Source organism: Ranitomeya imitator, chromosome 4 (assembly GCF_032444005.1).
Source record: "Ranitomeya imitator isolate aRanImi1 chromosome 4, aRanImi1.pri, whole genome shotgun sequence".
Classification (NCBI taxonomy): Eukaryota; Metazoa; Chordata; class Amphibia; order Anura; family Dendrobatidae; genus Ranitomeya; species Ranitomeya imitator.
In genome coordinates this window covers 449,234,528-449,257,050 of record NC_091285.1, presented here as the reverse complement: position 1 = coordinate 449,257,050, position 22,523 = coordinate 449,234,528, and the positions used below count along the sequence as shown (strand labels likewise).

Below are 22,523 nucleotides of genomic sequence, written 5' to 3'. Positions count from 1 at the left end.
CCGTTCTGTGGTCCGCTCCCCTCCGTCCTCCTGTCCGCTCCCCCCATCCTCCCGTCCACTCCCCCTGTGCTCCGATCCAACCCCCCTGTGCTCCGATCCACCCGCCGTTGCTCCGATCCACCCCCTGTGCTCCTATCCCCCCGTGCACCGATCCACCCCCACCCCCGTGCTCCCCCTACCCCCTCATACTTACCGAGCCTCCGGGTGTCCTCCATGGGCGCCGCCATCTTCCAAAATGTGCACACGTATACTGTTCAGTGCAAAACAGCTGCGGATTTATCACGGATTTACCGCAGTTTTTCTGGAGCAGTTGTAAAACCACTGCGGAAACCGCAGAAAGTGACATGCTGCTGAATGTAAACCGCTGCGTTTCCGCAGTTTTTTTCTGCAGCATGTGCACAGCTTTTTTGTTTCCCATAGGTTTACATTGAACTGTAAACTCATGGGAAACTGCTGCGGACCATATACAAGCCTGATTTATACTATCAGGTAGTATAGGACGTTCTATTTTGTCCGGTCATCCTCTATAGGGGTCCTTGGTACTGGGGTATTGTTGTTTCTTTAGCAGACCTCTTGTATATGGACTCATCAGGTAGTCTACACACAGGGGGGCACTGTGGTTTGACCTTATTTTGGGTGCTGTATTCACTGTTCTGTACTTTATAGTGCATTTTTAATTGTTTTTAATGTTTTTTTGTAGTGTTCTTTAGTGTGGTCTAATAAAATTGTTATATTTTGTTATAATTTCTATGGTGATCCCTTCTTTTTTTGCATGCCACTCTTTTCTTTTGTTCGCTGTACTATGTTTTTGTAGCATGCTTTAGGTGATCCCTGGCGGTGGTACCTGCCTACACTTCGTTGCCTAAATCCGCAGGTAAAACGCAGTGCCTTTTACCTGCAGATTTTTCAAAAATGGTGCGGAAAAATCTCTCACGAATCCGCAACGTGGGCCCATAGCCTTAGGGCTAGGGTTGGAAATAGGGTTAAGATTAGGCTTGTGGTTAGGGTTATGGTTAGGGTTGGGATTAGGGTTAGGGGTGTGTTGGGGTTAGGGTTGTGGTTAGAGGTGTGTTGAGGTTAGTGTTGGAGTTAGAATTGAGGGGTTTCCACTGTTTACGCACATCAGGGGTCTCCAAACGCAACATGGCGCCACCATTGATTCCAGCCAATCTTGCGTTCAAAAAGTCAAATGGTGCTCCCTCCCTTCCGAGCCCCGACGTGCACCCAAACAGTGGTTTACCCCCACATATGGGGTACCAGCATACTCGGGACAAACTGGGCAACAACTATTGGGGTCCAATTTATCCTGTTACCCTTGTGAAAATAAAAAAAACTGCTTGCTAAAACATCATTTTTGAGGAAATAAAAATGATTTTTTATTTTCACGGCTTTGCGTTGTAAAATTCTGTGAAGCACTTGGGGGTTCAAAGTGCTCACAACATTTCTAGATAAGTTCCTTTGGGGGTCTAGTTTCCAAAATGGGGCCACTTGTGGGGGGTTTCTACTGTTTAGGCACATTAGGGGCTCTGCAAATGCAATGTGACGCCCGCAGACCATTCCATCAAAGTCTGCATTTCAAAACGTCACTACTTCCCTTCCGAGCCCCGACGTGTGCCCAAACAGTGGTTTACCCCCACATATGGGGTACCAACATACTCAGGACAAACTGGGCAACAACTATTGGCGTCCAATTTCTCCTGTTACTCTTGTGAAAATAAAACATTGCGGGCTAAAAAATAATTTTTGAGGAAAGAAAAATGATTTTTTATTTTCAAGGCTCTGCGTTATAAACTTCTGTGAAGCATTTGGGGGTTTAAAGTGGTCACCCCACATCTAGAGTAGTTCCATGGGAGGTATAGTTTCCAAAATGGGGTCACTTGTGGGGGAGCTCCAATGTTTAGGCACACAGGGGCTTTCCAAACGCGACATGGTGTCCGCTAACGATTGGAGCTAATTTTTCATTCAAAAAGTCAAATGGCGCTCCTTCCCTTACGAGCCTTGCCGTGTGCCCAAACAGTGGTTTACCCCCACATGTGAGGTATTTGTGTACTCAGGAGAAATTGCCCAATAAAATTTAAGATCCATCTTATCCTGTTCCTCTTGTGGAAATGAACAAATTGAGGCTAAAAGAAATTTTTTGTGAAAAAGTACTTTTTCATTTTTACTGATCAATTTGTGAAGCACCTGGGGGTTCAAAGTGCTCACTATCCATCTAGATAAGTTCCTTGGGGGGTCTAGTTTCCAAAATGGGGTCACTTGCGGGGGAGCTCCAATGTTTAGGCACACAGGGGCTCTCCAAACGGGACAAGGTGTCCGCTAAAGATTGGAGCCAATTTTTCATTGAAAAAGTCAAATGGCGCTCCTTCCCTTCCGTGCCCTGTCGTGCGACTAAATAGTGGTTCCCCCCCCCACGTATGGGGTATCGCCGTACTCAGGACAAATTTTACAATAACTTTTGGGGTCCAGTTTCTCTTTTTACCCTTGGGAAAATAAAAAAAATTGTTGCTAAAAGATCATTCTTGTGACTAAAAAGTTAAATGTTCATTTTTTCCTTCCATGTTGCTTCTGCTGCTGTGAAGCACCTGAAGGGTTAATAAACTTCTTGAATGTGGTTTTGAGCACCTTGAGGGGTGCAGTTTTTAGAATGGTGTCACTTTTGGGTATTTTCAGCCATATAGACCCCTCAAACTGACTTCAAATGTGAAGTGGTCCCTAAAAAAAATGGTTTTGTAAATTTTGCTGTAAAAATGAGAAATCGCTGGTCAAATTTTAAGCCTTATAACTTCCTAGTAAAAAAAAATTTTGTTTCCAAAATTGTGCTGATGTAAAGTAGATATGTTGGTAATGTTATTTATTAACTATTTTATGTCGCATAACACTCTCGTTTACCAGAATAAAAATTCAAAAAAATTTTTTTTCACAAATAAACGCAATCATTATCGACCTAAATGTACCACTAACATGAAGCCCAATATGTCACGAAAAAACAATCTCAGAACCGCTAGGATTCGTTGAACCGTTCCTGAGTTATTACCTCATAAAGGGACACTGGCCAGAATTGCAAATAACAGCCAGGTCATTAAGGTCAAAATAGGCTGGGTCATGAAGGGGTTAAAAGATGAGACATTTTATGTACCAGGATATTTCTATACATACTGGAAAATGCTAGACAATTATGTAAGTTGTAAAATTAACCATTTACAGCAATCTTAAAACTTTTTTTTTTTATGTGTGTAAAGCAACAAGAAGCAGAGTCCCGCATGTGGTCCTACGTTTATCCCAAATACACTGATGCACTAAAAGCAGATGATGAAAGGTGGAAAGAAGAGAGAGATCGGAAAGTCAAAGAGGATCGAAGCCGGAGCAAAGAAGCCTCTGTGAAGGAAGATGGCAAAGATGCAATTAATGTAGAAGTTAAAGGACCCCAACAAAGTGAAGATCTTCGTGGGCTACCTAAGGACCCTCGCACTAGTACTCATGTGCCAGTTTCGTCACCACTTACGCAACACCAGTCCTATATTCCATATATGCATGGATACACGTACAGCCAAGCGTATGACCCCAGCCATCCAAGCTACCGTGGGATGCCTGCAGTCATGATGCAGAATTACCCAGGTATTTTATTACAATTATTACCTATATCCAGTAATTAAGCAGCAAGTTTTACTAGTTCTCACTTGTTGCGTTATATCGCTAATATAACTAAACCTATTTTCATTGATCTTTGCGATTTGATAGTAAGTTATATTAATAGTAATATTGAGACGAACCCGCACCTCGCCACCACGCATGACGACACTATTACTTCGGAAGGATCACGCAGTACGTTCCGCACCCCCTGGGGACACGTAAGGTTGCCACATGAGGCTGGTGGTCCCCTCTGTTCTTTGACTTCTCCCGACACAATGTCATTGTGACCTCCCTGGAAAAAAGCAATAGGCTATGCTTTACTAGAGCGTTTAACCCCTTGGGATCTCTCCCGTCCTGCCACCTGAGCTGCACCTAAATCCCCTCCCCTTTTACCCTTTTATCTAGTGGCTAAAACCTCCAAAAGCTAAAATGGGTCATAACTCCTTTATGTATGGTTCTGGGGAGGCGGTTTTGGCACCATCGGATCCGGCCGGACCCCTGTTACGCATTGAGACTAAACATGGCTTTGCTACCTGGCTCCTACTAACCATTCTACGTATTTCGCCACACTGGGGTGCTAGAACGTTCCACAGATCTCAAAATGTAACCGGTGTCTGGCTAGGATGTACAATAGCTCCATATTCTCCTTATAAAATCCTAGCTGACTAAACAAAGCAGTTACACCACATGGGATCCACAGGAGGTCACTGTACCATAAGTTATCTTGGATAATGACTTACAACTTGTTAAGGTCGATTTACACTGCATGATTATTATAATCGAATGTTCCTAGGAGCTCTCATTTTCTGATAATCCTGCCGTTTAAATAGACTGCTAATCACCCGAAAAATTGTTTGTCTCTTGCAATGATCGTTCTCTGCAGAACATCGTTTTTGTAAACCGGGATTGCGCTGCCAAGAACCGTAACATTGAACAATCTGTTATAGATTGGCCTGGCTTCAGATCCGCACTGAACACTGAATGACATCTACGGGTGCTTTACTCTGTGCCATGCAATGTGCTAAGCCTCCATGTGCACTAACACTGACGGACAGCATATTTCCCAGTTGATTATCAGTAGCCGGTTTATACAGCTCCGCAATGAATGATCTATAATAGATTGCTCAATGCCATTGTTCCTGGCAGAGAAATCCCGGTTTACAAAAACGATGTGTTGCCTAGAACAATGGCATTGAACAATCTGTTATAGATGATTCAGTGCGGAGCTGAAGCCAGGTCAGCCTGTATAAACCAGCTATTGATTATCGACTGGGAAATATGTTGTCCGTCAGTGTTAGTGCACATGGAGGCTTAACACATTCATTGGCACAGAATAAAACACCTGTAGATGTCATTCTGCAATATCCGCATTAGGGGAGTGGGTCCTATTCAAAGGATTACAATCTAAAATATTGAATTGCTTTTGTCTAAATGGTAGTAGTTTTAATAGATAACAACGTTAAAAGGTGTAGATAGGACGGCAGAGCTGATGATGGCAAATATGTACTTGTGGATATTAAAATTGATGTCAAATAACGCTTTAGAAAAGGATGAGGAGGTGCATTGGTGGCAGCCTGCTGTACAAGGTAAAGCTGGACGTTATGCCATAAAGACCTGCTATACATAGGTGATTGTTGTCTCCTTTCATCTCTTCGTCTAGGCTCCTACCTCCCCTCCAGTTATTCATTTTCCCCGTATGGCAACAAGGTAGCTGGCAGTGACGAGTCTGAGAAGTCACGGGCCAGTCCAAGCGTCAGCTGCAAACCTACCACCGAGTCTAAAGCTCTGGACATACTACAGCAACATGCAAGCCATTACAAGAGCAAGTCTCCCACAGTGAGTACACGGTGACGAAGTCCGTCCGCTAAATTCTGTTACAGAAAATAGTCATCTATTGATAATGTGAAGATCTCTTCTGTATTATTAAAGGGAAGGTGCCACCAGTTTTCTTGTATTTTGTTTTTTTGTGAAATTAAGCTTAAAATAGTAATTAAAATGTGTTAATGCAATGTTTGCACTGTTTGCAAACATTTCTATATGAAAAATATTATATATTTTTCTACAAATATACATATTTACCACTAGGGGGAGCATTTTCCGTTTTAGACCTCAAGCAGCTATAGTAAGATTTAGCAGCTCTGCCCCAGGGATATTAGACCACCCAAAAGGGGAGGGAAATGGTGATGTCAGCAGTTACTGCCCCAACAGTAAGAATGAAGAGCAGCATCACAGGGCAGCACCATTTTGTGTGTGACTGCCCTGTGACCTGCTGTCACCAGCAGTTACTGCATCAGAGTGACAGCTTGTTTACAGAGGAGCAGAACACAGTGGGCTCAGCAGAATCTGGACCCAAGAAGAGTGAAGACATCTGGTGTGCATGGAGCAGCATTGGGAGCTGTCTGGGACTCATCCCTCAAGAAGATAAGAAGGAGCTCCAGCTCTGCAGTGAATGGCCAGGCATTATGGAGGGAGGGGAGAGATACATTGTATGGCTAAGGCAGGGGGCACACTAGACCGTAATACGGACGAGTGCAATGCGATAAAAAAATCGCATAGCGCTCGTCCCAAAATTGATCTATGGGGCAGCTCCCATTATCCGATATTTTCTCGGCCGTATTCAGGATCCGAGTGAAATCGCAGCATGCTGCGATTGTCAGCGTATCTTGGCCGAGAATCGTCAATGAAAGTCTATGGGGTGAGAAAAAAATAGCACAGCACACGGACCATCAGTGTGACTTGCGAGAAATTCTCAGGCATTGGGCAGGTGACAGGAAAGGTTCAGCCATTATTTGCTCATTTTGCAAGTGTTTGAGAAAATCTCACCATACGGATGCCATACGGATGTTACACGGATCATTGGATGCGAGAAAATCGCATCCTCGCCCTGCACACGGATCACTGTTTTGGTAACATTTGTGCGATTCTCGTCCGTCAAAAACGGACCTTTTTTTATACGTTGTGTGTGTCCCCGGCCTAAGAGTGACTGATGGGAAAGAAAGAGACGTGAAGTATGATGAGTGAGACACATATGGAGTGTGATGGGGAGATACACCTTGAGGCTGTGTGCACACGTTCAGGATTTTTCGCATTTTTTTGCGTTTGTTCGCTATAAAAATGCGATAAAAACTATTTAAAAATGCATACATATGCATCCCATCATTTATAATGCATTCCGCAATTTTTGTGCATATGTTGCGTTTTTTCTGGGGGAAAAACGCATCGCAGTAAAAAACGCAACATGTTCTGCGCATGTCGTGTCTCCTCCTTTGATGTGGGCTCCGGCGCTGAGCCCACATCAAAGTCACGACATGTCGGCTGTTTTGTACAGCTGACATGTGCGCGCAATAGCGTCAGGATGGTCACCATAGAGGTCCTTGAGACCTCTATAGTTACTGATGCCGGTTTGCTGTGAGCGCCACCCTGTGGTCGGCACACATAGCAAGCCTGTAATTCAACTACGGAGCAGCAATCTGATGATCGCTGCTATGTAGCTGAGCCGATCGAGTTGTGCCAGCTTCTAGTTTCCCATGGAGGCTAATGAAGCATGGCAAATGTAAAAAAAAATGTTTTTAAAAATATGAAAAAAAAAAAAAAATTAAAGTTTAAATCACCCCCCTTTTGCCCCATCAAAAATAAAATAAAAAAAATCAAACCTACACATATTTAGTATCGCCGCGTTCAGAATCGCCCGATCTGACAATAAAAAAAAACATGACTGACATGTGCCCGCAATAGCGGCGGGTGAAATTGCGATTTTACCGTTCCTCTGTATGTGTTTTTCGTCCGGCGGAAACAGCTGTTTTGACGGATCCTGCAAAAAACGGATGAAATGTGTGGCCATCCGGCGCTAATACAACTCAATGAGAAAATAACTGATCCGGCGAAAAAAACCTGATCTGGCAGAAAAAAAAGGAACTTGTGGAAAAAAACGTATCTGGCGGGAAAAAAAGGAACAGGCGGAAAAAACTGATCTGGCAGAAAAAAAGGAACTTGTGGAAAAAAAACAGATCCGGCGGAAAAAAACGGATCAGGCGGGTAAAAAAAGATCCGATGGAAAAAAAACTGATCTGGCAGAAAAAAAAGGAAATTGTGGAAAAAAAACGGATCCGGCGGGGGGAAAAAAACGGATCAGGCGGAAAAAACTGATCTGGCAGAAAAAAAAGGAACTTGTGGAAAAAAAACGGATCCGGTGGGAAAAAAAAGGATCTGATGGAAAAAAACTGATCTGACAAAAAAAAGGAAATTGATGAAAAAAAACGGATCAGGCGGGAAAAAAAAGGATCCGATGGAAAAAAAAATGATCTGACAGAAAAAAAAGGAAATTGTGGAAAAAAACGGATCAGGCGGGAAAAAAAAGGATCCGATGGAAAAAAAAAATGATCTGACAGAAAAAAAAGGAAATTGTGGAAAAAAACGGATCAGGCGGGAAAAAAAAGGATCCGATGGAAAAAAAACTGATCTGGCAGAAAAAAAAGGAAATTGTGGAAAAAAACGGATCAGGCGGGAAAAAAAAGGATCCGATGGAAAAAAAACTGATCTGGCAGAAAAAAAAGGAAATTGTGGAAAAAAAACGGATCCGGCGGAAAGAAACGGATCAGGCGGGGAAAAAAAAGGATCCGATGGAAAAAAAACTGATCTGGCAGAAAAAAAAAAAAGGAAATTGTGGAAAAAAAACGGATAAGGCGGAAAAAAACGGATCAGGCGGGAAAAAACGGAACTGGCAGATAAAAAATAGAACTTGTGGAAAAAAACGGATCTGGTGGGAAAAAATGGATCCGGCGGAAAAAAACTGATCTGGCAGAAAAAAAAGGAACTTGTGGAAAAAAAAATGATCAGGCGGGAAAAAAAAGGATCCGATGGAAAAAAAACCTGATCTGGCAGAAAAAAAAGGAAATTGTGGAAAAAAACGGATCCGGCGGGAAAAAACTGATCCAATGGAAAAAAAACCTGATCTGGCAGAAAGAAAAAAAAATGTGGAAAAAAACGGATCCGGCGGGAAAAAACGGATCCGGCAGGAAAAAAGTGGATACGGCGGGAATTAACGGATCCAGCAGGAAAAAATGGATCCGGCGGAAAAAAACGGATCCGGCGGGAAAAAAATGTATCCGGTGGAAAAAACGGATCTGGCGGAAAAAAACGGATTCTGCAAATGTGCTCGCAGGTTGCGTTTTTTCCCATAAACTTGTATTAGCGACGGATCGTGACGGATGGCCACACGTCGCGTGGTCGCGTCTGTCGTGCAACGGATCCGTCGTGTTTTGGCGGACCGTCGGCATGAAAAAAAAAAAACGTTCAAGTGAACTTTTTTTGTCCAGCGCGTCCGCCATTTTCTACCGCACATGTGCTGCCAAAGCTCCGCCCCCTCCTTCCAGACTTCAGAATGGGCAGTGGATGTGTTGAAAAACTGCATCCGCTGTCCACGTCGGGCACAAATTTCACAACGTGCGTCGGTACGTCGGCCCGACGCATAGCGACGGACTCGTACAGACGCAAGTGTGAAAGAGGACTTTATGAGGGTTGAATTAAAACAAAAAAAAACCGCGTGGGCGCCCGTGCAATTTTCTGCGCCAGAGGGGGAAAGCCGGGGACCAATATCTGTAGCCTGCTATGAATATCAGCCCGCAGCTGTCTGTATAGCCTTTACTGGCTATTAAAATAGGGGGACCCCCCAAAAAAAATTGCGTGGGGTCCCCCTATATTTTATAGCCAGAAAGGCTACGCAGACAGCTGCAGGCTGATATTCATAGCCTAGAGAGGGGCCATGGATATTGCCCCGCCCCCCCAGGCTACAAATACCAGTCCGCAGCCGCCCCAGAAATGGCGCATCTGTAAGATGCACCAATTCCGGCACTTAGCCCCTCTCTTCCCACTCCCGTGTAGCGGTGGGATATGGGGTAATGAAGGGTTAATGTCACCTTGCTATTGTAAGGTGACATTAAGCCGGGTTAATAACGGAGAGGCGTCAATAAGACGCCTATCCGTTATTAATCCAATAGTAAGAAAGGATTAAAAAAAAACACGCACACATTAGGAAAAAAGTATTTTAATATTCTTCATTTCACCATACTTACCATACTTCAGCGCCTGCAAAAAACGTAAAATAATAAACCGTATACTCCCTGTCCGCCGTAGTCCATTTAATATCGAGTGTCCCACGACGATCTCCCCTATAGAACAGTGACATCGGGTGATGTCACTGCTCTATAGGACCTTCAGTGACACACTGACAGGAGACAATGGCTCCTGCAGTGCATCACTGAGAGGTTACCTTAGGACAAGGCCTCACTTTATGGCAATTGCTGCCTGGGAAAAATTATCATACAGCAATGGCATAAAGTGAGACTAGGGACTTTTTTTTTACAGCGGCGGAGGAATACAGTGGTGGAAGGATACCTTTCTGCTGTCATTGTGTTCCTGGAGCCCCTAGAGAGCAGTCGCATTATCTGATGCTGCTGCTCTCCACGGGAGATCGTCGTGGGACACTCGTGGATTTCTGCGGACAGGGAGTATATTGGTTGTTTGTTTTTTTCATATTTTTTTTACAGATGACACTGGCTTCGGGGAACAAAATGACAAGTAATGATGAGTATGAAATCTATGTTTAATGTACTGTATGTCTATAAGTATGTAATGTATTGTATGTAGCATGTATGTAGCATGTATGTATGGAGTATTTTTTTTTTTTTTTTTCATTCAACACATTAGCCGGATGATGGGACTATTACTGTCCCATAATTGGCTAATGTGTCAATCACTGTCATTGTAGCAGGCATCGTCCGATGGGACTTGTAGTCCCATCGGACGATGCTTGCATACACGCATAGAGACCCCCCCCACGCCGCACAGATCCCCCCACGCCGCACAGAGACCCCCCCCACGCCGCACAGAGACCCCCCCCACGCCGCACAGAGACCCCCCCCCACGCCGCACAGAGACCCCCCCACGCCGCACAGAGACCCCCCACGCCGCACAGAGAGCCCCCACGCCGCACAGAGATCCCCCACGCCGCACAGAGACCCCCACGCCGCACAGAGACCCCCACGCCGCACAGAGACCCCCACGCCGCACAGAGACCCCCACGCCGCACAGAGACCCCCCACGCCGCACAGAGATCCCCCACGCCGCACAGAGATCCCCCACGCCGCACAGAGACCCCCCACGCCGCACAGAGACCCCCCACGCCGCACAGAGATCCCCCACGCCGCACAGACCCCCCACGCCGCACAGAGACCCCCCCCCACGCCGCACAGAGATCCCCCATGCCGCACAGAGATCCCCCATGCCGCACAGAGATCCCCCACGCCACACAGAGACACCCCCACGCCGCACAGAGACCCCCCCATGCCGCACAGAGAGGGAGAGCGACACAGGGGGAGAGTGCAGTTTACCGGAGATCACTGGGATTGTGGGGAGGCGGAGACAGAGCAGAGGGAAGCACACGGCAGAGTGTGAGAGCAGAGGATGTCTGCCCAGAACCTGCAGTGCCTGGAGTACAGAGGAGCAGTCAGTGCTTCTGTCCTGCGATAGAGAGCAAGTGGAGCTCGGCAGATAGCACTGGACTATAATAAAATGGCAGCCAGTCACACCTACAGCAGTGAGTTGTGCAGCCCACAGAGGCGTGCCCAGCTCACTGCTAATGCTGCTGCAATGTTACAGATAGGGTCCGTGCTGGTCTATTATCTCCTATGTCCATGGGGTGCTGTAATCTGACACTGATAGTGACGTGCTACTGCTGCAAAACCAAGATGTCAGCCCCCAGCGCATTCTTTCTACTCATATATCACACAAAATCTGTTTTACATGCATTCAAATCTGGGTTATAACAGCATGTTATGCTACATTACATTGATTAATTAATAATCTACAAACGCGGTACCTTCCCTTTAAAAGAGCCTTTCAGTTTTCAGGCCTCCTGTTTAAAGACCTCTATATATCAGAAACTGCGCAACTTTTGCTTGTGGGCTCTGAGTAATATTACAGCTCAGTCCCATTCACATTAAGGGGGGCTGAGCTACAGTGTCAGACACTACCCATACAATAGAGAGGGTCTGTTTCTGATAAAATGCTGACCTATTGATCTAATTGTGGTCAGTCACATTATCCCTTTCCTGACATAGAACATATTAGTATGACCTAATTTTTGTGTAGATGTATGGAGTGGGCTCAAGAGCACATAAGAGGGTGTAGGCTGTGCTATACAGGGGACATCTAGTGATGAGCGAGTATACTCGTCGCTCGGGTTTTCCCCAGCACGCTCGAGTGATCTCCGAGTATTTGTAAGTGTTCGGAGATTTAGTTTTTGTTGCCTCAGCTGCATGATTTACAGCTACTAGACAGCCTGAGTACATGTGGGGATTCCCTAGCAACCAGGCAACCCCCACATGTACTCAGGCTGGCTAGCAGCCGTAAATCATGCAGCAGCATCAACAAGCCCCTGAGCTCAGTGATTTGCTGTAGCACTGTTGATGTGATGTCACCACTGGAGACATAGAGACTAGGGCAGCAGCGGAGAGCCAGCACTGGACCAAAGGAGGGTAAGTAATATCAGCATCTTTGTAATATCTTATCAAGGAAATCTGCTTCTTCTCTGCCAGGACTGATCAGTCATTATCCAACTGCTCAATTCTGAGATAAGATCTGTATTCAGTGAACACTTTTCCATTACTGAGATAGGCGATGGCGGCTGCTACTGCCATCTCCTATATCTGGTGCCACAAAGCAAACAAATTTGAAATTGACATTTTTTTAGATGATGTACTTCCTAAAAAAAACAAAAAACGATGAAGTTATATATGTATTAATTTTGTATCTATATATCTACTGATATATACCTAATAGTACTACCCTGGAGAACCATTTCTACTGCACAGTTGACTACCGTATGTTAATAACGAAACCCAAGAAGCAATGGCAGAATTTTTAGGTTTTTTTTCATCATTTCACCACACTTAAATTTTTTTTTTACAATTTTGCAGCACATTGTATGGTTATATGAATGGGGTCATTCAAAACTGCACCTTGTTCCTTAAAAAATTAGCCTTCATACAAGTATGTTGACAGAAAAATAAAGTCATGACTCTTGGAAGAAGGGAAGGAAGAAAAAAGCACAAAAACGAAAATTGGCTATGGACATCCTTTGTCCTGAAAGGGGTTCTAGAAGTTAGAAATTAGAAGTTAGAAATATCACATCCCAATTAATACCTATGTATTATTTACACTCAATCACTGGGCTGCATTATATAGAAGAAATTGGGGTCCTCAGCCACTTATCTACACAATGTAGGAAGCAGCTGGAGATGCCTAGTTTCATTAGAGGCTTCCCAGAGCTTTTTCCCTGTAGACCACATATTCCTGTAGATGAAGGTACGCTACTGTTCTCTTGTACAATTTGACTTGTGTTTCCTGTTTTTGGCTACTTCAGTTATACTACCACATATGGTGTAATCTTAAGAGCATCATTGTGATATTAATACCTTTTATGTGCAGATTACAGACAAATCCCCACAGGAACGAGACCGAGTTGGTTGTGGTGTACCTGGAAGTTCTGCCGGAGGAGCAGTTGGCTGTAGTAGTATGGGAGCACCGGACCGAGGAGTAGGAGACAGGAGCTCAGAAAGGCCTCGCACTTCCCCTTCACAGCGCTTAATGTCCTCACATCATCACCATCACCATCTTGGTTACTCTTTGCTGCCTGGCCAGTATCAGCTCCCCTACACCACAGGTATGTTGTCGGTCCTCTGTATTAAAGACTAACAACTCCATATTTCCCTATGACAAGAAAGGGTATTATATTTCTCAGTGGAGCTCGTGTCGGAGAGACTGCGCTAGACTCAAGGAGGGTCTGCTTGTGTCGGAGAGACTGCGCTAGACTCAGGGAGGGTCTGTTTGTGTCGGAGAGACTGTGCTAGACTCAGGGAGGGTCTGTTTGTTAGTGTCGAAGAGACTGCGCTAGACTCAGGGAGGGTCTGTTTATTAGTGTTGAAGAGACTGCGCTAGACTCAGGGAGGGCCTGTTTGTTAGTGTTGAAGAGACTGCGCTAGACTCAGGGAGGGTCTGTTTGTTAGTGTTGAAGAGACTGCGCTAGACTCAGGGAGGGTCTGTTTATTAGTGTTGAAGAGACTGTGCTAGACTCAGGGAGGGTCTGTTTATTAGTGTCGAAGAGACTGCGCTAGACTCAGGGAGGGTCTGTTTATTAGTGTTGAAGAGACTGCGCTAGACTCACCGAGGGTCTGTTTGTTTGTGTCGGGAGAGACTGCGCTAGACTCAATCAGGGTCTGTTTGTTAATGGAGAGACTGCGCTAGACTTGGAGGGTCTGTTTGTTAGTGTTGATGAGACTGCGCTATTTTCAGGGAGGGTCTGTTTTTGGTGTTGGAGAGACTGCACTAGGCTTGGAGGGTCTGTTTATTAGTATCGGAGAGACTGCGCTAGACTCCGGGAGGGTCTGTTTGTTAATGGCGGAGAGACTGCGCTAGACTCGGGGAGGGTCTGTTTTTTAGTGTCGGAGAGACTGCGCTAGACTCAGGGAGGGTCTGTTTTAGTGTCGAAGAGACTGCGCTAGAATCAATCAGGGTCTGTTTGTTAATGGAAAGACTGCGCTAGACTTGGAGGGTCTGTTTGTTAGTGTTGGAGAGACTGCGCTAGACTCGGGGAGGGTCTGTTTGTTAGTGTTGAAGAGACTGCTCTAGATTCAGGGAGGGTCTGTTTGGTGTCAGAGAGACTGTGCTAGACTCAATGAGGGTCTGTTTGTTAATGGCGGAGAGACTGCGCTAGACTCAGGGATGGACTGCTTGTTAATGGAGAGACTGCGCTAGACTCGGGGATGGTCTGTTTGTTAGTGTCGGAGAGACTGTACTAAACTCACGGAGGGTCTTTTTGTTAATGGCGGAGAGACTGCGCTAAACTCACGGAGGGTCTGTTTGTGTTGGAGAGACTGCTCTAGACTCAGGGAGGGTCTGTTTGTTAGTGTCGAAGAGACTGTGCTATTCTCAGGGAGGGTCTGTTTGTTAATGGAGAGACTGCGCTAGACTTTGAGGGTCTGTTTGTTAGTGTTGTAGAGACTGCGCTAGACTCAGGGAGGGTCTGTTTTTTATTTTAGAGCATTTGGGAGCCACTTTCCTTAAAGTGGAAAACCCCTTTAAATCTCTCAATCTGTTTTGTAACTTGCCTCTATTTAAATATATCTTATTGTCTGGTAATGAAACCTTTCATTTATGTTGCTATATCCTGAATAAATTCTACTTGACAGAAAAGACACTTAAAGCCATCCTTGTATTTATAGGTTTGTCTTCTACGGCCATTGTAGCAAGTCAGCAGGGCTCAGCTCCATCCCTGTACCCACCCCCGAGGAGGTGAAAATGGTAAGATTTCATACAATCTATATTTTCACAATTATGCTGCTTGCTAGATTCATTGTCAATGTACATACCTATAGGCCACAGCCACGATAAAAGATAGGTGAAAGTCGCCTCACAGATGTGGAAGGGAGCTCTTTTTAGACATTTCATTCTGTTTAATTGCTAATCACACTGACAGCAAAAAATGATGTTGCATTAAAGGAGTTCTCCACTAGTACCATATTGATGATCTATCCTCAGAAAATCAGATAAGGTCTTCAATATCAGATTGGCGGGAACCCAAAAACCGGCACCAGCTCTGGCAGTACAGATATTATACAGTGTGAGGAACAGAACACAACACCTCCTGTTTAGTGGACGCTCACAGACACTGCTGATTGTCAGTACCCCAAATTTATCTATAGCCCTCATATTCACTCAACAGAGATGAAAACAATGTCCTTTTGCTCTCTATCTGCTCTATCTGGTTGTTAGAGTTTGATAAAAGAAAAAAAAAGGATAGAATAGCGGGGTAGAGTGATATTCCATAGAGCTGTGCACGGTAACATTTATAATTTTCATTGAGGTTTTCACCCTATTAAATGTTTAGTAAATGGAGTAGAATGAAATCAGCAATCACGTCTGCAATGAAATGCCCAAATTACTTACGCAAATTCTCTCATCCAATTTATGAATATTTTCTGCAGCATGTGAATATAGCCATTCTATACAGTGACTTGCGTAAATATTCACCCCCTTGGCATTTTTCATGTTTTGCTACCTCACAACCTGGAATGTCACTGTTTTTTTTCTTTTTCTTTTTTTGAGGACTTGTAATAGTTCATGTAAAGAACATGCCTACAACTGTGAACATTTGGTTTTCTTTTTATTGTGAAGCAAACAACACGGCAGAATAGCTGAAACTTTTAGTGTGCATAGCTGTTCACTTCCCTAAAGTCGGTCCTGTGTAGAGCCACCTTTTGCAACAATTACAGCTGCAAGTCGCCTTGGATAAGTCTCTGAGCTTTCCACTGGGATTTTTGCCCATTCCTCAAGGCAAAACTGCTCTAGCTCCTTCAAGTTAGATGGTTTCCTCTGGTGATGAGCAGTCTTCATGTCTGACAAAGATTCTCAACTGGATTAAGGTCTGGGTTTTGACTAGGCCACTCCAAAACATTTACACGTTTCTCCTTAAATAACTTGTGTTACTTTAGCAGTATGCTTTGGGTTATTATCTTGCTGGAAGGTGAACCTCCGTCCCAGTCTCAAACAACTGACAGACTGAAACAGGTTTTGCTCAAGAATGTCCCTGTATTTCGCACCATCCATCTTCCCCTTGACTCGGACTATTTTTCCTGTCCCTGCTGACGAAAAGCATCCTCACAGCATGATGCTGCTACCACCATGTTTCACTTTGAGTATAGTGTTCTTGAGATGATGAGCTGTGTTATTTTGGCTCCAGATATATCGTTTACCTTGTTGGCCAAAAATGTCAGTATTACTATCCTCCTTGCTTGGGCTGAGGTAATTGCTTGAACCAGAATTTTTTAGAGGCTTCATAGCAAAAGGGATGACTACATATGCACATGCCAATTTTTAGTTTTACAATGGGAACGGAAAGTATTTATACCTCTTTATAATTTTCACTCTTTCTTTCATTGCAGCCATTTGGTAAATTCAAAAAAGTTCATTTTTTTCACTTTAACATATACTCTGCACCCCATCTTGACTGAAAAAACATAAGTCTAGAAATTTTTGCAAATGTAATAAAAAAGAAAAACTGAAATATCACACGGTCATAAGTCTTCAGACCCTTTGCTCAGACACTCATATTTAATAAGTCACATGCTGTGCATTTCCTTGTGATTCTCCTTGAGATGGTTCTACTCCTTCATTGGAGTCCAGCTGTGTTCAATTAAACTGATAGGACTTGATTTGGAAAGGCACACACCTGTCTATATAAGACCTCACCGCTCACAGTGCATGTCAGACCAAAATGAGAATCAGGAGGTCAAATGAACTGGCCAATGAGCTCAGAGACAGAATTGTGGCAAGGCACAGATCTGGCCAAGGTTACAACAGAATTTCTGCAGTACTCAAAAGTTCCTAGGAACGCAGTGGCCTCCATAATCCTTAAATGTAAGAAGTTTGGGACCACTAGAAGTCTTCCTAGACCTGTCCGTCCAGCCAAACCGAGCAATTGTAGGAGAAGAGCCTTGGTGAGAGAGGTAAAGAAGAACCCCAAGATCACTGTGGCTGAGCTCCAGAGATGCAGTAGGGAGATGGGAGAAAGTTCCACAAAGTCAACTATCAGTGCGTCCCTCCACCAGTTGGGCCTTTATGGCAGAGTGGCCCGACGGAAGCCTCTCCTCAGTGCAAGACATATGAAAACCTGCATAGAGTTTGCTAAATAAGCACATGAAGGACTCCCAGACTATGAGAAATAAGATTCTCTGGTCTAATGAGTCCAAGATAGACCTTTTTGGTGATAATTCTAAGTGGTATGTGTGGAGAAAACCAGGCACTGCTCATCACCTGATTATTCAGCAAAATGTCCCAGAATACTATTTGCCACTTCAAAACAAGTTAATCAACATATGGGGAAACTCAGTGCGAATTAACCCCTGAGCCCAAAGAAGAGAACCAAAGGATACCAATAAAATATCTTAGTTTATTACCAAAAATAAAAAAAAGAACAGGTATGGTACATGAAATACAAAAAATACCCAGGGGACCAGAATAACACCCTTAATCATATTACATAAATATATGCCACAAAGCACAGCAAAAGAGGGGAATCTGATGCTTATTAGGGTTAGCAAATGCTATTAATCACTGAAGCACTGCAAGCACTAACTACCAGATCTGCCAAATACATGAGGTAAAGATCCCCCGGAAGAAGCAAAGGGCAAAACGCGCGTCGGGGCGACAGGGGAGCACGGAATCACCCGATACCATCTTATTTACTGCCCTAACAAATCTACGTGTCACAGCTGTGGGGTAATATACGTTCTAGGATCTGTGCCTTCATATGAGTATGATCTACGATATATGCCCGGTCAGGGCACTGTTGAATGACTAATTTTTACCTCATGTATTTGGCAGATCTGGTAGTGCTTGCAGTGCTTCAGTGGTTAATAGCATTTGCTAACCCTAATAAGCATATATGACCTGAACATATTTGGTACGTGTGTGGCATAGAAATAAATCCCATTCTTAGCTTGTATCCATAGACTGTAATGTTTGCTTCTGTAGATCATATAATTTTTTTTAGTTTTAATTATCTATTTTTCTCTACCTTTTTGCATGACAGGAAACTTCAGAACTCAAGGACCCTGTCTACGTAAGTCATGTGACTGGATCACAGGACACATCTGGGATGAGTCAGTGCATCAGTTGAATGGTGTTTCTTCAGCCAGTGTTTCTTCATAAAGGGCTTCTGAGGTATCGCTCTGATCCAGGACACACAGGCCCAATTATTTTGCCCCTTCCACAAGCTTGGTTGACTCATTCCTGCCTATGGGACATCTGGTGTTGCAGAACAGGACTGTATTTATTCAGTGCATCCTCCATTGGACTGATAAGACATGGGATTTCTTTTCTCACATTGGGGGAAATACCGTGCTCCACATTGAACACCTCATTCATGTAATACAACGTTTTGGGTCAGGATCGTGCATCCTTTGCTTACAGACTCTTGGTTAAATGTTCTTTTGAAGTTCTGAAATGAATTTGTTTTTGTCCTTTGTTGATACACTCCGTCAGTCATGACTATTCAGTTATGGATTTTAAGGAGCACACCTGCTCAGGCGTCCGAATTTCATGTGTTCCAGGAGCTAAGGGATGGCATTGCTACGGAGATGTCCTCACGAATCACTATATAAGAAGTACAGTTTTGGGTCTTGTTGCATTACCTGGAAGTAACTGTTGGCACCCAGTTTTTAATCTTAACACTTCTTATATTTCTTTTCTGATATAATACCTGTTTTGTTTTTTCGTGGTGATTGCCAGTACAAGATCTATGCTTAGTGTCTGAGCAAAAGTGGCAAAAAAAAGAGTACCGTTTTATGGCTCCTATTGACATCATATATTTGTAACGCTGCCCAATCAGCATCGTGCCACCGTGTCTCCACATTTGTCTTTTTGATTAGTCAAGCATTGTCCGATTTTTTTTTATTTTTATTTTTTTATTTTTTTCCTCTTTTCATATCCTCTACTTTGATGATCTGCTTAAAGAAAATGTAAAAAATATTAATTCTGGCTATATATGAGTGATGTGAAAACAGTAATGCTGGACTCCTACGGACACATCCTAGCTGTGTATAATGTATATAGACCGAAAAGAAAAAAGTTCTTTTATAAGACACTAATCTGAAATTGGGGAGAAATTTCACATGTGCATTTTAAATCTGTTTAACCACTAAATGTTTAGCGCCCCCATGGCAGGATGCCATGGTTTTAGCATTGCAAATCTAACTCCTTTGCAGTTTTTCTCTCTTAACTTCCCTGTCTTTCCAATTATTTTTATGTTACAGCATGCAAAGTACAATGCGGACACCTGTGACTGCAGGAATGTAGTTTCCCCATGTCAGAAAATAAGTTTGTGTCCCTTTTATACAGAGATGCACTTTGTGTAATTGTGGACTTGGTTGTACCAGGCACACAATGTGAATATGAGCCGTTCCGCCTAACAAGCATACCGCTATCCACATCAGCAATAGAACGGGGAATATCTTGTCATACAGACTTCAATACTGAGCATGCTACTTAACTTTTACAGTCACAACATGTTTTATTGTATTTAAACCCCATTCTCTTATGTTAAAAAAAAAAAAAAAAAACTTTCCATTGGCTTCAAAATATCTTTGAAGGAGAATGAAATTCTTGGGTATCAGATATCATATGATCGTTAAGAAATCATTAAAGAAGTTGTCCACTGCTTGGACAACTTCTCAGAAGCCACGCTTGACCCCGAAAAAAAAAAAAAACCCTTACACTTCCCTCCTGTTCCGGCGCCATTCCCATGGTGTCGGCACTCGATCTCCCCGGGGCTTCCGTGCTGTTGTTGTGACATGTGACCTGGGCACCCAATCAGGGCTGGTGTCACTGTGCCCGGCTCCTGATGATTTGAATAGGAAGTCCGAGATCAGCTACAGCCTGGACTTCCTCTTCATGTTCAATTGTCTGAAGGCGGGGAGAGTGACACCTCTGCTGATTGGGCGCCAAGGGTCACATGTCACAACACCGCACAAGAGATCGCAAGTGCCGACACCGCTGGAACGGCGACGTCACAGAAAGTGAGTATAGGTTTTTTGTTTGGTTTTTTTATCGGGGCCAAACATTTAGATCAAAAAGGGGTTGTCCAAGTAGTGGACAATCCCTTTAAGACTTGCTGCTATTTTCCATCAGTTTGCTGGTACTGTAACCAAGTACTTTACGTTTGTCATCAGTTGTGTCTCACCAATACTTGGGTCTTTGTTTTACTTTTCCTTTACTGTTTTTCAACTTCCTCAGTTACTGTACAAATTAAAATTTTATTGGGCCATTTTATAATTTTTTTTAATTTTCTCTCTGGAATTTTTACCCAGAGTTACAGTCCAGTTTTACAATGCCCTGTAATGATGCACAATATATGCTGATCTTGAAACAGTTGTTTGTTTGTTTTTTTAGACATCCACTGTCTGCTAGTTGCACCTCCTCTAGCCCAAGAGGTGATCTGAAGGAATTTCGTTAAAAATAATTAAAAAAAAAAATGTATTTAACCCTTTCTGGAAGTTTTCCAATAAAGTTCTTTTGTATTGCTTGGTTGTAAACAGACGTTATTGTATATGGAATAAACATTACCCCATGGTCATTATAGTGGGGTAATTGGGGGAGGGTTGATGCTCTTCCTTTTCAACCCTGAAATATCTGTATAAAGATGTAAAATTATTTTTCTGTTATGTAGTTTTTTTTTTTTGTTTGTTTTTTTTAAATCTGGTTAAAGTCCTTTTTGTGGTAAAGTTAAATTTGTTTGCCCTGCAGTTTAAAAAAAAAATACACAAGTTTTGTTTTATCAGATATGTGGTTGTTTTCTGAATGTTTTGTAACACAATATAAAACTAGGTTTAATGTTAGTTAAAGAAGCGCTCCTCCTCCCATCAAAACTTCTATCCTCTAAATATATTGCAGTCATCAGATACAGCACTGTGTACTTACAATTGCTCATTTTGGCTTTCTAACTGGTTAATTCTTCTCTTTTCCATTAGGTCTGTCGCATCCCGTGATTAAAAACCGATTAACTGAATCCTTCTAAGCACTATGTAGAAACAGGAGGTCAATTTTCCTTGCACAAGTCAGCACTAGTACTCACTGCAAAGTCCTTGGATGGGGGGTTTAGCGGAGCAGCAGGGTCAGGAGTTGAAAAGGAGAATGACGTATGCAGGGAAAATTGGCCTCCTTCACTGCAGCAGGAGAAGAGGGAGTGTGGCGGGATCAGTGAGGAGGAGCTCAAAAATGTTTTTCGCTCCCTAGAGTATTCTATTTAAGGCAATAGAGCATACAACAAGCGCAACATTAAATTGACCAGTTGTTTTTACATATACCATATTTGTAAGGGCAAAGGATCCGAAATATGCAAATTTATACAGAACGTCCTGGTTGTGACAGTTGGCAATAATGCTCCACATTAGCTATACCCTAAAAGACTCTGGTCTAAGAAAAATTAATTACCGTATATACTCGAGTATAAGACTACTTTCACACTAGCGTTTTTTTAAATCCATCACAATGCGTCGTTTTGCAGAAAAAACGCATCCTGCAAAAGTGCTTGCAGGATGCGTTTTTTCCCCATAGACTTCTATTGACGACGCATTTGCGACGGATTGCCACACTTCGCATCCGTCTTGCGACGGATGCGTCGTGCTTTGGCGGACCATCGGGAGCAAAAAACACTACATGTAACGTTTTTTTTTTCTCCTGACGGACCGCTTTTTCCGACCGCGCATGCGCGGCCGGAACTCCGCCCCCACCTCCCTGCACCTTACAATGGGGCAGCGGATGCGCCGGAAAAATGCATCCGCTGCACCCATTGTGCAATGCAGCAAACGCCAGCGTCGGAATCTCTCCCCGACGCATTGCGACGGGGAGATTCCGACGCTAGTGTGAAAGAAGCCTAAGCCGACCCGAGTATAAGCCGCACCCCTCCATAATTTTGCCACAAAAAACTGGGAAAACTTAATGACTCGAATATAAGCCTGGGGTGGAAAATGCAGCAGCTACCGGTAAATTTCAAAAGTAAAAATAGATACCAATAAAAGTAAAAATTAATTGAGACATCAGTAGGTTAAGTGTTTTTGAATACCCATATTGAATCCGGAGCCCCATATAATGCTCCATAAAGTTTGATGGGCCCTATTAGATGCTCCATATTAAAATATGCCCCATATAATCATGCATAAAGGGTAATAAGGGCCCCATAAGATGCTCCATAGAGATATTTGCCCTATATAGTGCTGCACAAACGTTATGGCCCCATAAGATGCTCCATACAGTCACTTGCCCCATATAATGCTGCACAA

The 22,523-nt window shown here is 43.5% G+C and overlaps 1 protein-coding gene across 3 annotated transcripts in view; it reads left to right on the top strand.

Annotated features, from left to right (window-relative positions):
• ZNF609 (zinc finger protein 609) overlaps window positions 1-20,767 on the top strand; it is a 138,579-nt gene extending 117,812 nt beyond the window's left edge. For all 3 annotated transcript variants that reach the window (XM_069765725.1, XM_069765726.1, XM_069765727.1), the window contains exons 6-10: window positions 3,240-3,615; window positions 5,291-5,466; window positions 13,117-13,351; window positions 14,910-14,988; window positions 18,278-20,767. In XM_069765725.1, the coding sequence (XP_069621826.1) occupies window positions 3,240-3,615; window positions 5,291-5,466; window positions 13,117-13,351; window positions 14,910-14,983 (861 nt within the window). In that variant the 3' untranslated portion in view covers window positions 14,984-14,988; window positions 18,278-20,767. The remainder of the gene's footprint in view (window positions 1-3,239; window positions 3,616-5,290; window positions 5,467-13,116; window positions 13,352-14,909; window positions 14,989-18,277) is intronic.
• The last annotated feature ends 1,756 nt before the right edge of the window (window positions 20,768-22,523 follow it).